General features: G+C 48.5%; 1 protein-coding gene across 1 annotated transcript; it reads left to right on the top strand.

Annotated features, from left to right (window-relative positions):
• The first annotated feature begins 2,902 nt into the window (after positions 1 to 2,902).
• On the top strand, positions 2,903 to 7,200 carry LOC119123540 (SH3 and cysteine-rich domain-containing protein 3-like). The gene is made up of 13 exons (XM_037252725.1): positions 2,903 to 3,283; positions 3,467 to 3,579; positions 3,680 to 3,758; positions 4,627 to 4,783; positions 4,866 to 4,963; positions 5,090 to 5,171; positions 5,327 to 5,424; positions 5,503 to 5,569; positions 5,754 to 5,803; positions 5,905 to 6,008; positions 6,085 to 6,136; positions 6,604 to 6,741; positions 6,825 to 7,200. Exons 2-13 carry the CDS (start codon positions 3,563 to 3,565, stop codon positions 6,921 to 6,923), a joined length of 1,041 nt encoding a protein of 346 aa, XP_037108620.1. The 5' UTR covers positions 2,903 to 3,283; positions 3,467 to 3,562; the 3' UTR covers positions 6,924 to 7,200.
• Positions 7,201 to 14,599: the final 7,399 nt, after the last annotated feature.

Here is a 14,599-nt window from a genome sequence, read left to right as displayed (position 1 = left end):
TGCTGGAGAGCGCTCCTTCTTGGGACTCCGTCGTTCTACTGGGTGACTTCAATGCTCACGTGGGCAATGACAGTGAGACCTGGAAGGGCGTGATTGGGAGGAACGGCCCCCCCCGATCTGAACCCGAGCGGTGTTCTATTGTTGGACTTCTGTGCTCGACACGGATTTTCAATAATGAACACCATGTTCAAACATAAGGGTGTCCATGTGTGCACTTGGCACCAGGACACCCTAGGCCGCAGTTCGATGATCGACTTTGTAGTCGTGTCATCGGATTTGCGGCCGCATGTTTTGGACACTCGGGCGAAGAGAGGGGCGGAGCTGTCAACTGATCACCACCTGGTGGTGGGTTGGCTCCGATGGTGGGGGAAGATGCCGGTCCGACCTGGCAGACCCAAACGTTCTGTGAGGGTCTGCTGGGAACGTCTGGCGGAATCCCCTGTCAGGAAGAGCTTCAACTCCCACCTCCGGCAGAGCTTTTCCCACGTCCCGGGGGAGGCGGGGGACATTGAGTCCGAGTGGACCTTGTTCCGCGCCTCCATTGTTGAGGCGGCCGACCGGAGCTGTGGCCGTAAGGTCATTGGTGCCTGTCGTGGCGGCAATCCCCGAACCCGCTGGTGGACACCGGCGGTAAGGGATGCCGTCAAGCTGAAGAAGGAGTCCTATCGGGCCGTTTTGGCCTGCGGGACTCCGGAGGCAGCTGACAGGTACCGGATGGCCAAGCGGAACGCGGCTTCGGCGGTTGCTGAGGCAAAAACCCGGGCGTGGGAGGAGTTCGGCGAGGCCATGGAGAATGACTTCCGGACGGCTTCGAGGAAATTCTGGTCCACCATCCGGCGTCTCAGGAGGGGGAAGCAGTGCAACGTCAACACTGTTTACAGTGGAGATGGCGTGCTGCTGACCTCGACTCGGGACGTCGTGTGTCGGTGGGGAGAATACTTCGAAGACCTCCTCAATTCCACCGACACGCCTTCCATTGTGGAAGCAGGGCCTGAGGACTCTGAGGCGGACTCTCCAATCTCTGGGGTTGAAGTCACTGAGGTAGTTAAAAAACTCCTCGGTAGCAAGGCCCCGGGGGTGGATGAGATCCGCCCGGATTTCTTAAGGGCTCTGGATGTTGTGGGGCTGTCATGGCTGACACGTCTCTACAGCATCGCGTGGACATCGGGGACAGTGCCTCTGGATTGGCAGACTGGGGTGGTGGTTCCCCTCTTTAAGAAGGGGGACCGGAGGGTGTGTTCCAATTACAGGGGAATTACACTCCTCAGCCTCCCTGGTAAGGTCTATTCAGGGGTGCTGGAGAGGAGGGTCCGTCGGGAGGTCGAACCTCGGATTCAGGAGGAACAGTGTGGCTTTCGTCCTGGCCGTGGAACAGTGGACCAGCTCTTCACCCTCAACAGGATCCTCGAGGGTGCATGGGAGTTCGCCCAACCAGTCCACATGTGTTTTGTGGACTTGGAGAAGGCGTTCGACCGTGTCCCTCGGGAGGTTCTGTGGGGGGTGCTTCGGGAGTACGGGGTACCGAGCCAACTGATAAGGGCGGTCGGTCCCTGTATCACCGATGCCAGAGTGTGGTCCGCATTTCCGGCAGTAAGTCGGATTCGTTCCCAGTGAGGGTTGGACTCCGCCAAGGCTGCCCTTTGTCACCGATTCTGTTCATAATTTTTATGGACAGAATTTCTAGGTGCAGCCGAGGCGTTGAGGGTGTCCGGTTTGGGGACCTCAGCATCGCGTCTCTGCTTTTTGCAGACGACGTTGTCCTGTTGGCTTCTTCAGGCCGTGATCTCCAGCTCTCACTGGAGCGGTTCGCAGCCGAGTGTGAAGCGGTCGGGATGAGGGTCAGCACCTCCAAGTCCGAGTCCATGGTCCTCGATCGGAAAAGGGTGGAATGCCCTCTCCGGATCGGGGATGAGATCCTGCCCCAAGTGGAGGAGTTTAAGTATCTTGGGGTCTTGTTCACGAGTGAGGGGAGGATGGAGCGCGAGATCGACAGGCGGATCGGTGCAGCGTCGGCAGTAATGCGGACTCTGTACCGGTCCGTCGTGGTAAAGAGAGAGCTGAGCCAAAAGGCAAAGCTCTCAATTTACCGGTCGATTTACGCTCCGACCCTCACCTATGGTCACGAGCTATGGGTCGTGACCGAAAGAACGAGATCCCGGATACAAGCGGCCGAAATGAGTTTTCTCCGCAGGATGTCCGGGCTCTCCCTTAGAGATAGGGGTGAGGAGTTCGGTCATCCGGGAGAGACTCGGAGTAGAGTCGCTACTCCTCCACGTTGAGAGGAGCCAGATGAGGTGGCTCGGGCATCTCATCAGGATGCCTCCTGGACGCCTCCCTGGGGAGGTGTTCCGGGCATGTCCCACCGGTAGGAGACCCCGGGGACGACCCAGGACGCGCTGGAGAGACTATGTCTCTCGGCTGGCCTGGGAACGCCTTGGGATCCCCCGGGATGAGCTAGATGAAGTGGCTGGGGAGAGGGAAGTCTGGGAGTCCCTCCTAAAGCTGCTGCCCCCGCGACCCGACCCCGGATAAGCGGAAGAAGATGGATGGATGGATGGATGGAATTATCTGTTGAAATCCATCCGCCTGTCATCTGCAAGTAATGTTTGTTGAAGCGGCATGAGAGTCCATTTCATGAAATGAAGCCCCACAGGTAGATGCCTCCGGGGAAGTTGTTCTCTTTAGTATTCATCCCGGTCAGGCAATCCAGAATCCTCCACGCCAATGGGGAGGTGGGGCATAATTGTAAAAAAAAAAAAAAAAAAAAAAAGAATGGTCTCTTTGTTTATACAAGAAAACCATATATTGAGACATTTGCATGTTTGTTTTAAAATGATTAATTCTATGAATTTCCTCTCTTAAGGCTTGTGAGTACAGTGAATTAAAATCAAATTTAATTAAAAATAGTCAATACCATTTAGACACAAATTGAATTTGAGAATATTTTTTTTCTTTAATGCAATGTAATATGGAGATCATTTTGCTCATCTTCTTAAAGTAGTGGTTATATAGGTGCCATTGGGGGAGCCGTGCAATTCTTGACCATTCAGCTGGGAAAAGTTTTCAAGTGCTCAGCTGTCCCAAAGTGTCACACTTGCTCTCGCATGGAGAGCCTGTCCCGTCCAGTCCAGGAAAGGGAAGGGCTGGACTGGCCATGCTGGCATTTCTCTTCCCAGTCTCCCACCTGTTGGAGCCTCATTTGGAACGTCGGACGTGGGAAAAGACAACCAGAAAGAATCGTGAGGAGAAGAAATGAAGTTTGACATTTGTGGTCAATTACATTGTGCGTATCATTTTTTTCTACCTTTTTTGTCAAATTAGATGTTTGTGGTGTCGCCGGGAAATTCAGCGTGACTTAATTTTAATGCAAACATGTTGAAAACAGCTATTTGTGTACAATCAAGATACGTACATTTTTTTTTTTTTTTTACATCCGAAAACTAAAACCCATTTTTTGGTACTTCAGAGGCCACTTACTAATACTTCTAGGACCCCGCCTTCTGTGATCTGACCCGAAACCAGCTTCCCAGTGCTTCTTGGACCTAATCGTCAGCAGCCTACCATGGCCAACTGTGACTCGTGAGTACTCACTGGCAACTCTTATTTTCAAATCGGAGGATCTCCTGCGGTGGATTTTTTTTGCCACTGGGTGTGATGTTTTGCTACGTGATGATGACAGGTTGGATGACAAGGCCTCTGTTGATATTCATGACAGCCCCCCTCTGCCGGATAATGTGGTGAAAGAGGAGGATAACACGGTAAGTCGTTTAAATTGACGTTTGTATGTATGTCACTGGTGGCGTTAGAAGGGGGGCAGCGGGGGCACTGGCCACCCCCTGAAATAAAGTGTTGCACCCCCCCTACCCTCCATGATATGCAAACTATTTAATTCTTTACATTCTGCTTGATAACATTGTTCAATTTTTGTGGTTGATTTTTGGGGTCTTTCAGTGTTGTGTGTCTCATTCTTGTCAGAGCACACCCGCCAGAGGCAGAAATTGTGCAGTCATGTCGTGACATGCAGAGGTATTTTCGACATCTGATCACCCCCATACTTTTGGGGAGACGCATCCCTTATGATTCCCACTGGGCCAACACTTTCACAAAGCAAACATCGGTGGGCGGAATGTTCCGAGCCATTGTGGCCACTGGTTTTTGGAACGCTGACAGCTGGAAAGAGTTGCCAAGTGACAGCGGCGGAATGTGCAAACGGTCTGCCGTATTAGCGCTGATTGCAGTGCTAATCCTCAACCTGACGAGCGCAGCGCAAGCGCTAATCCTGACAATGATAGAGCTCGAGGCCGCTCGCGTGTGAATTCGAAACGTGCGTTGTATTGTGTGCGAGTGTGATCGCTGCATATTTAGGAGAAGCATAGTAAAGCTTTGTTACATTTCATTTTGGGGATTCTGGCATATGGCAGCCCAGAAGCTATTTTGGGATCTAATCCTTTTCAGGTTTCCCCACCTGTGGTTTGTTGAGTCTGTTGGGTTACTTTTTGAACTCATTTTATGACATTAAGCAGAAAGTACTGAGATGACACTTGCTGTCTGGCTGTGTTTAATGTGATCTGTTACTAAAAAAGTACTTGTAATTTAGCATCACCCGCACGTATTGATGTGGCGCAGGTCTATTTCATCTACGACGAGGAGGTGGAGGAAGAGGAGCGAGATGAGCCACCTCCGCCAGAGTCCATCAAACCCATCAATGACCGGCCTCATAAATTCAAGGATCACTACTGCAAGAAGCCCAAATTCTGCGACGTGTGCGCTCGCATGATTGTTTGTATGTGCTGGGCTAATCCTAACTTAATACGCTCACTTGTTTTATTTTAATTTGTTTACCTTTTATTTCCCCCTGTCTCAAGTAAACAACAAGTTTGCATTGCGTTGCAAGAACTGCAAAACCAGCATCCACCACCAGTGTCAGTCCTACGTGGAGTTCCAGAGATGCTTTGGCAAAATTGTAAGCCTTCTTTTCTTTATCAAATCTAAACATACTATATCTCCCAACTGCTGATTTCCAAGTATTGTGATACTTTTCCGTGTCAGCGTATCATGATACGATGTGCAGTCATTGTGTTTCGGTCAGCCTCCAGGCTTCAGGAGAGCATACAGTTCTCCTCTGTACAGCAGCCAGCAGAATGCTACTGTCTCCCAACTCTTGCCTTTCTGTGAGTCCAACTAATAAAGTGACACTCTTAAGCATAAAAAAATAAACAAACTGTAAAAAAGTTTTTGTTGTTACCAGTATAATCTCTACTTACCTTTCTCCATTCCTCTTATTTGTGTTTTTCTTCTCGCTGGTTGGATGATTTCGGATCGCCAGCGCAGTCGAATCGCACCGACCCCGTGTTTGAAACACTGCGCGTTGGCGTCATTATGGCCAACAAGGAGCGCAAGAAAGGATCAGAGGATAAAAAGAACGTCAGTGTGGACATGGGCAATGTTCTTACAATCCACGTCATTACAGTAATTGCTGTCATAGCGTACTATTTGTTTTAGATGATGATGATGATGTTGGAGGACGACGAGTCCCAGCCCAAGCAGCAGGAGAATGGTGCTGAAGGAAGTGAGTCACTAATTATTGTTTCACTTGTAAAATAGTCAGTAAAGTTAGAACTGTAGCCTCTTAGCTCTATTGTTAAATTATCGTGATACTATCAATATGGCTTATAATTTACCGTCAAAGTGCAAAATATTGCGATAATGTTTTGCAAATGATCGTTATATAATTTTTTTTGTGTGTGTTGTAGCGAGCTCAGAGGGAGACAAGCGAGGAGACAAAGCTCCCGTAGACGACAAGGTCAGATTCACAACATTAAGATTAAGACTCTAATTAATTAGGTAATCCAGGATGGGACGAAAAGCCAAATGTGATGGCGACAAATTTGTCTTGTGTGTTAGAGTAAAAAACCTCAGCCAGGAAAGATCGGCGTATTCAGTCAGTCTCACTACTACTTGGCTCTGTACCGCTTCAAGGCGATTGAGAAAGATGACCTGGACGTTCAGTAAGTAATGTGATGTCCTCACACTTATCATGACTTTGTTGAATGTGTCAACAATGACATTCCGGTTGTTGCATAGCGCCGGCGACCGCATCACAGTGATCGATGACTCCAATGAGGAGTGGTGGAGGGTGAGTACATGTTGCTTTTCAACAACAGAGCCTTACAAGAGAGTCTTGAGATCGATCGTAAAGAAGTCAACTATTTGTGCATCGTGATTAATTGATTGTAACGCTTTCTAGTTTATACAATAATCCTGCAGGTACAACCAAAGAAGAGTTTCACAACTACTATCGTGAATCAGTAAACGGCAGTAAAATTAGTCGTTTTTCTCAGAGGATAAAGAATATATATTTGCAAGGGTTATATTGTCTGGCTACATGTGTTGCTGCATTATTTGTGAGTTATGGGGTTCGAGTCAAGGACACCTTTAAAAAGGGTGCCTACTCAGCAAATGATGGCAGGTCACAGTGACACTATGTAGAGTACAAATTTCACATCATGCCACATATGGTAGCCTCGTCGTGACGCCATTATAAAACGGTCCACTCAGCAATAATGATCCCATGTTGTCGCAGTAAAAATTGTCTCTCATCAGGGGAAGATCGCCGACAGGGCGGGCTTCTTCCCAGCCAACTACATTATCCGAGTGCGGGCCGGCGAGCAATTGTACAAGGTGACACGCTCCTTTGTTGGCAACAGAGAGATGGGCCAGATTACACTGAAGAAAGACCAGGTGAGAACACATACATTGATAAGTAAGGCCCAAAAAACTGCGTGAGATGCACAAAATCCATTGTCTTGTGTGTGTGGGTGCAGATTGTTGTGAAGAAAGGTGATGAGGTGAACGCTTACCTGAAGGTCAGCACGGGACGCAAGCTGGGCTTTTTCCCTGCCAATTTACTGCAGGAGATCTGAAGGTTTTTTTTATGGTACAACAGTGGCTCGTCACTTTTAATAATATCACATTCATATCATTTATAATTTGGATTTCAAACATAGTCATTGACTGCAAACAACAAGATTAGCACTGATGCTAACGTAGCAGCGGTTTTATCAAATGTACTTTGGTTTGGTCTCTAATGGATGAGACTATAATATTTCTTTATGTGTGTTTTAATAACTATAAATAGCATGCAAATGAAGACGATGGGAATGTTAAGATTATTCTGGATTAAAACAGTCATGGCTATTACGACTCTGTGATTTATTTAGAGGGATTTTTGGCTCGCCCTTGTTCAAAATTGTCCGCAGAAATTGGCCGCATGCATGAGATGCATTTCAAGGCCTTGCGAGGGACGGGTAGCTAGCTATTTTCTGTGCGCCATCATTGGGAACACCCAAGGGGCCAGTTTTGCCACGTCGAGAGGCAAACTGGAATGACGGGAATGGCATCCCACCGGCGCCGCGGGCTAGGATATCACCAAAACAGACAGATGCACGTCAACACGGCGCTTCTCTGCTCTCCGTGTCACCCCGTGTCCCGAATCTGTTTTCCTCTTCCTCTCTCTTCTGAGGGAGGGAGAAGTGAGTAGGTGGCCACGGGTCACTTCTGCACCAGGAAACAACCTCCTCCACCTCATGCAGCAGGGTCTATCAAACCCGCTTAAGCAGACACATTTCAGGAAGAACATGTCTAAAACGTCATCAGGCGTGAAATCATCTGAGCATGCCTCACTTGAGCTTAGCTCAGCATCTGAGTGGTTTGCTTTCTTTTTTTGGTGCATTTTGTTTGAAAAGAAAAAAAAAAAAAGAAAATGGGGCGTGTGGAAATGCAGTAGGGTCAATGACCACGAATGTTATAACTGTCGTTGACTAGTGACTGTACTCTGCTTCTCTCGCCAAACATCAAGCAGAAAAGACTAGGCTCATCTGAGGAAGGATAAAATGCACAAATTTGCATCATCTCCAAAATGCCAAAATGATTATTTCTGTCTAAATAATCATCCCAACAAACAGGATGCATGCAATGTTTCTTTTAGCCAACAGAGGTCTCTCCTGCAACACATTTTGACCAACCCTGGCCCAAAATGCATCAACATGTTATTGCACTGATGCTCAGTCCTAATAATTGAAGACCGGGAGATTAAATTTTCACGATACATTAATGTGCAAAGACAATTGTTTGCCAATTATAATATGCATTCAATGTGTTGAATACATTTAAATGTGAAGGTAATTAAATCACAATATAATGCCCCTATCTGACTTGCAGGATCTATCAAGATAAATAATGTAAGATAAACAGGACATCCCACTCCTCATTTAAGGTGTGGCTGAGGGTTGGACCCTCTCCCAGCTGGATCCACCCTACAATGGACACCAGTCAATTGCGGGGCACAGCCATTCATTATCCATCATGCTTGTCCTCATTAAGTTAGCCGGGGACCAGATTCTATCCCTGGTGAGAGAAGCGGGGTCCACCCTGGAGTGAGAACCTACAGACAGACAAGCAGAGAGGGTGAAGCAAACGCTAGCAGATCCTGAGGGCTAGGGAGGTGATGCCGGGAAAATGCTGCAGGCTTGGAACCAATTACGAACCCCACCATACACACGCAAGCACGCACACACACACACACACACACACACACACACACACACACACACACACACACACACACACACACACACACACACACACACACACACACACACACACCTTCCTCCTGGGGGTGCGGCCCGGTGACAAGATGAGGGATCATCATCATTACTATTATTTATTTGCTAAGCCAACTCTGGGGCCAATCTTAATAGGATTCACGCATTAACAATGAGCACCTTTTGCTTTTGGGCTTTGGGTAGCGTCCTCCAGGTGAAATTACGTTTGTTAATGCATGGTTGATAAAAGCATGCATAGATTTTGGAAGCAGCATCACAATAAATGCCTTTTAATCAATTATGCAGCCCCTATTGTAAGGCCCGCAAACTATCATCAATAATATGTGGCGGCAGCTAGCGACATTGGATGAATAACTTCAGAGCGGAGGGGGAAAAAAAAATCAATTGTAATTCAAACGCGTGCTCGAGAATCCAAGTAAGTGTTACAGATAGCTTAGCGGAGTTGGCCCCAACATTTGGTACACCGGCTGCACAGATAGTTGTTGTCGTAGCAGTTTACTTCCCGATTTGGGAATATACAAAAGCATCCCAATGGTCAAAGTTAACTCAAAATGATCAGTTAGACTTATTTTTCTGTTGGTTCAGAAAAAAACATGATACATGTAGTTAGACATTTAGAAAATGTAATTATGCTAATGCTAGACCTGATGGGGCACCATTGTTTTGGAATGCTAAAACGTGACCTAATTTTTGTTTTTAATTTTTAATTTCCACTGTTCATAACAATAGTTGAAAAGTCACCTGGATGCAACAAAAAACAACAAACAGACATGGTGACACCTTGGCGTTTTTCCTTTTGTGATATTTTGCTACGTCAGCAATGTGCACATCCTTTGTCTCCACACAAGGGCGCTTCGCATTGTGTGTTGCCGTGGGTGTGCGATTCAGGTGTTGTGGAAGCGTAACTATACTTAGTCCATAAGTCATGATGCTCTCCATTCCGAAGACACCTTTGGGGCCCCGCATTACAACTAGTGAGACTCCATCACGCCCTGCGCCAAATCGATAATCCCAGGGAGACAGTCAGCGATGGGAGGCGGGGATGGAGAGAATGTGGCTGCGGGACAGAGGGAGAGACAGAGATCGGGGTGGAGGTGGGGAAAGGAGGAACGCGGCCAAGAATGCAAAGATGAAAGATGAGGGATGCTTTTACCCACAAACTCCCAACGGGGCCCTTTGCTGACTGTGTCTTTATCCGGCCGGGGAAAAGCTGGAAAACAGTGACGAGAAAAAGACAATTTTACCAAAAAATTGTGTTCATGTTTTACCTGAAGTTGTACATTTTACCTGAGATAGAAAGTTAGAAATGTTCTGAGAAATCTCAGGTAAATATACTAATAGTCATGTTACCTGTTTTTAATCTCACGAGAAAGCGATTCGTCGCAATAGTACGACAATGTAGTTGTACTAATCTGAAAGAAATCGTTAACGCAGAAGTACCGTGATTTCCCATGCATAATGCGCAACATTTAACTAATTTATTGTCCTAAAATCTGGGGTGCGCATTATGCATGGGTACAACAATTTTTGAAGAAAATCTCCCTCGAAATAAAACTTGAAATCACCTTTCTTCTTGTTTGTTGTCAATCGCGCATCGCATTCAGCCATCCTGCCCAACACACTTAGTCAGTAAAATTCATAATTGACGACACATCGTTTGATGCGATGGTGCAATCCTTGATGGTGTGTTATTGTCAAATATTGTTTGTTTTTTAATCTCCATCGCAGACCGGATATCATGCGGAGGCCGCCATTACAGTATGCGCAGAACGGATGCGCAAGATACGTCAGCTATATAAAGAGCGAGACTTCAGTTCTCTACCTATTAGTTTCAATTCACAGTTTAATTAGCAGTTTCAATCAGCAAATAACAAAATGCGTATTACAGGTAATATTTTATTTCACAACACTTTGCCTTGTTCCTTTCTTCTCTGCTGTTCACTTCAAACACGCTCCATACGAACACAATGCTCTCGTATCAGACGCTTGCTCGATCACCTGCTCGTTTGCTGTCACAATGTACCCTACACAAATCCGAAACATTTTTTCGCTATCGAGTTTGCTAGCGCATGCGCAGTGATACTGACCGGCAGAATAACATCTGGCTGTTCCCAAAGATGATCTTTTTTCTAAAATAATTTTACGTTTACGGACTTAAGTAAGAGTCAAAATTTGGGCGCGTATTATACATGGGTACAGGCTTTTTTCCAGCATCGACATGCCATTTTTAGGGTGCGTATTATGCACGGGGGCGTATTCTACATGGAAAATTACGGTATGTATTTTCTTACATTATTTCATACATTTTTATTTTTCAAAGTAACCATAAATTAATCGAGATTAGTCTATTTGTAGTATGTATATATATATTTTTAGTTAAAATTTGCACTCCTATAGGAAAAAATAACCAAGTAAAAAAAAAGGTCATGATATTTCTTCAACTAAAGAAAATGAATATTTTTTGTCTTAAAGTTGCAATAGCATGAACAAAAAGTAATAGTGACAATATTGAAACATTGATTCGCATGATCACCTTTGGGCTCAAAAACAAAACATTTTCTTCTTTTTACAAACAAAAGCAATCTCATGTTTTGTATTTTATGGTCAGCGCTCATCTTTGTTTCTCAAAAGCTGTCAGGTGACTGCTAGGTTAGTCTTGAATTAAAAACTGTTATTGCCGCAGCCTGTCGATGCAGCTCCTTTACAAATTTCTCTCTATTTCTAAAGCTGCACCTCATCCCCCTCTCCACCGTTGTTGTTGTTTTTTGTTTTTTTTTGAGTGATGAGCAGCTGATGGCGAGCGCCGGCGATGACAGATGGACGTGCCAGGCAGATGGTTTGCGCCCGTCTCTTTAATCACACAAAGTCAGTCGGCCGAGACGCGTCGCCTCCGTCCTGTCAGCACGACACAAAGCGGAGACAAATTCGTCACACTCGCCGCGCATTCCGCAGCCAAAAAAAGGCAAACGTATTGTTTTTGATGAATGTCGGCTGTTGACCGACTGCTGGCTCGGCAGGAAGTCGAATTTTTAATCTCAAGTGTTTGGCGCGCTAAGAATGGCCGCAGCGGGACAAAGGTCAGATTGTCGCATTAAGGCCAATTATTTAACTTTTTGCCATGTATTTGATCAAAATGTCAGTTTGATTCATCAGTGGCTTGAATAAACCAAATGCCTCACCTCTAATAAACGCCTCCTTATTTCCTTCAGAGTAGACAAAAAATACCTTGTTGCTCTTGGGTGGCTTTTATTTGCTTCTTACAGCCCCAAGGGGCACTTAGCCGCTAGCCCCAAGCATCCACAGGAGCCAACCCATCCATCCATCCATCCATCCATCCATCTTCTTCCGCTTATCCGGGGTCGGGTCGCGGGGGCAGCAGCTTCAGGAGGGACTCCCAGACTTCCCTCTCCCCAGCTACTTCATCTAGCTCATCCCGGGGGATCCCAAGGCGTTCCCAGGCCAGCCGAGAGACATAGTCTCTCCAGCGCGTCCTGGGTCGTCCCCGGGGTCTCCTACCGGTGGGACATGCCCGGAACACCTCCCCAGGGAGGCGTCCAGGAGGCATCCTGATGAGATGCCCGAGCCACCTCATCTGGCTCCTCTCAACGTGGAGGAGTAGCGACTCTACTCCGAGTCTCTCCCGGATGACCGAACTTCTCACCCTATCTCTAAGGGAGAGCCCGGACATCCTGCGGAGAAAACTCATTTCGGCCGCTTGTATCCGGGATCTCGTTCTTTCGGTCACGACCCATAGCTCGTGACCATAGGTGAGGGTAGGAGCGTAAATCGACCGGTAAATTGAGAGCTTTGCCTTTTGGCTCAGCTCTCTCTTCACCACGACGGACCGGTACAGAGTCCGCATTACTGCCGACGCTGCACCGATCCGCCTGTCGATCTCACGCTCCATCCTCCCCTCACTCGTGAACAAGACCCCAAGATACTTAAACTCCTCCACTTGGGGCAGGATCTCATCCCCGATCCGGAGAGGGCATTCCACCCTTTTCCGATCGAGGACCATGGACTCGGATTTGGAGGTGCTGACCCTCATCCCGACCGCTTCACACTCGGCTGCGAACCGCTCCAGTGAGAGCTGGAGATCACGGCCTGAAGAAGCCAACAGCACAACGTCGTCTGCAAAAAGCAGAGACGCGATGCTGAGGTCCCCAAACCGGACACCCTCAACGCCTCGGCTGCACCTAGAAATTCTGTCCATAAAAATTATGAACAGAATCGGTGACAAAGGGCAGCCTTGGCGGAGTCCAACCCTCACTGGGAACGAATCCGACTTACTGCCGGAAATGCGGACCACACTCTGGCATCGGTGATACAGGGACCGAACCGCCCTTATCAGTTGGCTCGGTACCCCGTACTCCCGAAGCACCCCCCACAGAACCTCCCGAGGGACACGGTCGAACGCCTTCTCCAAGTCCACAAAACACATGTGGACTGGTTGGGCGAACTCCCATGCACCCTCGAGGATCCTGTTGAGGGTGAAGAGCTGGTCCACTGTTCCACGGCCAGGACGAAAGCCACACTGTTCCTCCTGAATCCGAGGTTCGACCTCCCGACGGACCCTCCTCTCCAGCACCCCTGAATAGACCTTACCAGGGAGGCTGAGGAGTGTAATTCCCCTGTAATTGGAACACACCCTCCGGTCCCCCTTCTTAAAGAGGGGAACCACCACCCCAGTCTGCCAATCCAGAGGCACTGTCCCCGATGTCCACGCGATGCTGTAGAGACGTGTCAGCCATGACAGCCCCACAACATCCAGAGCCCTTAAGAAATCCGGGCGGATCTCATCCACCCCCGGGGCCTTGCCACCGAGGAGTTTTTTAACTACCTCAGTGACTTCAACCCCAGAGATTGGAGAGTCCGCCTCAGAGTCCCCAGGCCCTGCTTCCACAATGGAAGGCGTGTCGGTGGAATTGAGGAGGTCTTCGAAGTATTCTCCCCACCGACACACGACGTCCCGAGTCGAGGTCAGCAGCACGCCATCTCCACTGTAAACAGTGTTGACGTTGCACTGCTTCCCCCTCCTGAGACGCCGGATGGTGGACCAGAATTTCCTCGAAGCCGTCCGGAAGTCATTCTCCATGGCCTCGCCGAACTCCTCCCACGCCCGGGTTTTTGCCTCAGCAACCGCCGAAGCCGCGTTCCGCTTGGCCACCCGGTACCTGTCAGCTGCCTCCGGAGTCCCGCAGGCCAAAACGGCCCGATAGGACTCCTTCTTCAGCTTGACGGCATCCCTTACCGCCGGTGTCCACCAGCGGGTTCGGGGATTGCCGCCACGACAGGCACCAATGACCTTACGGCCACAGCTCCGGTCGGCCGCCTCAACAATGGAGGCGCGGAACAAGGTCCACTCGGACTCAATGTCCCCCGCCTCCCCCGGGACGTGGGAAAAGCTCTGCCGGAGGTGGGAGTTGAAGCTCTTCCTGACAGGGGATTCCGCCAGACGTTCCCAGCAGACCCTCACAGAACGTTTGGGTCTGCCAGGTCGGACCGGCATCTTCCCCCACCATCGGAGACAACCCACCACCAGGTGGTGATCAGTTGACAGCTCCGCCCCTCTCTTCGCCCGAGTGTCCAAAACATGCGGCCGCAAATCCGATGACACGACTACAAAGTCGATCATCGAACTGCGGCCTAGGGTGTCCTGGTGCCAAGTGCACACATGGACACCCTTATGTTTGAACATGGTGTTCATTATTGAAAATCCGTGTCGAGCACAGAAGTCCAACAATAGAACACCGCTCGGGTTCAGATCGGGGGGGCCGTTCCTCCCAATCACGCCCTTCCAGGTCTCACTGTCATTGCCCACGTGAGCATTGAAGTCACCCAGTAGAACGACGGAGTCCCCAGAAGGAGCGCTCTCCAGCACTTCCTCCAGGGACTCCAAGAAGGGTGGGTACTCTGATCTGCCGTTTGGTGCATAGACACAAACAACAGTCAGGACCCGTCCCCCCACCCGAAGG

Source organism: Syngnathus acus, chromosome 5 (assembly GCF_901709675.1).
Source record: "Syngnathus acus chromosome 5, fSynAcu1.2, whole genome shotgun sequence".
Taxonomy (NCBI): Eukaryota; Metazoa; Chordata; class Actinopteri; order Syngnathiformes; family Syngnathidae; genus Syngnathus; species Syngnathus acus.
Note: the sequence above shows the minus strand (reverse complement) of the source record. Positions and strands in the feature narration are given on the sequence as shown.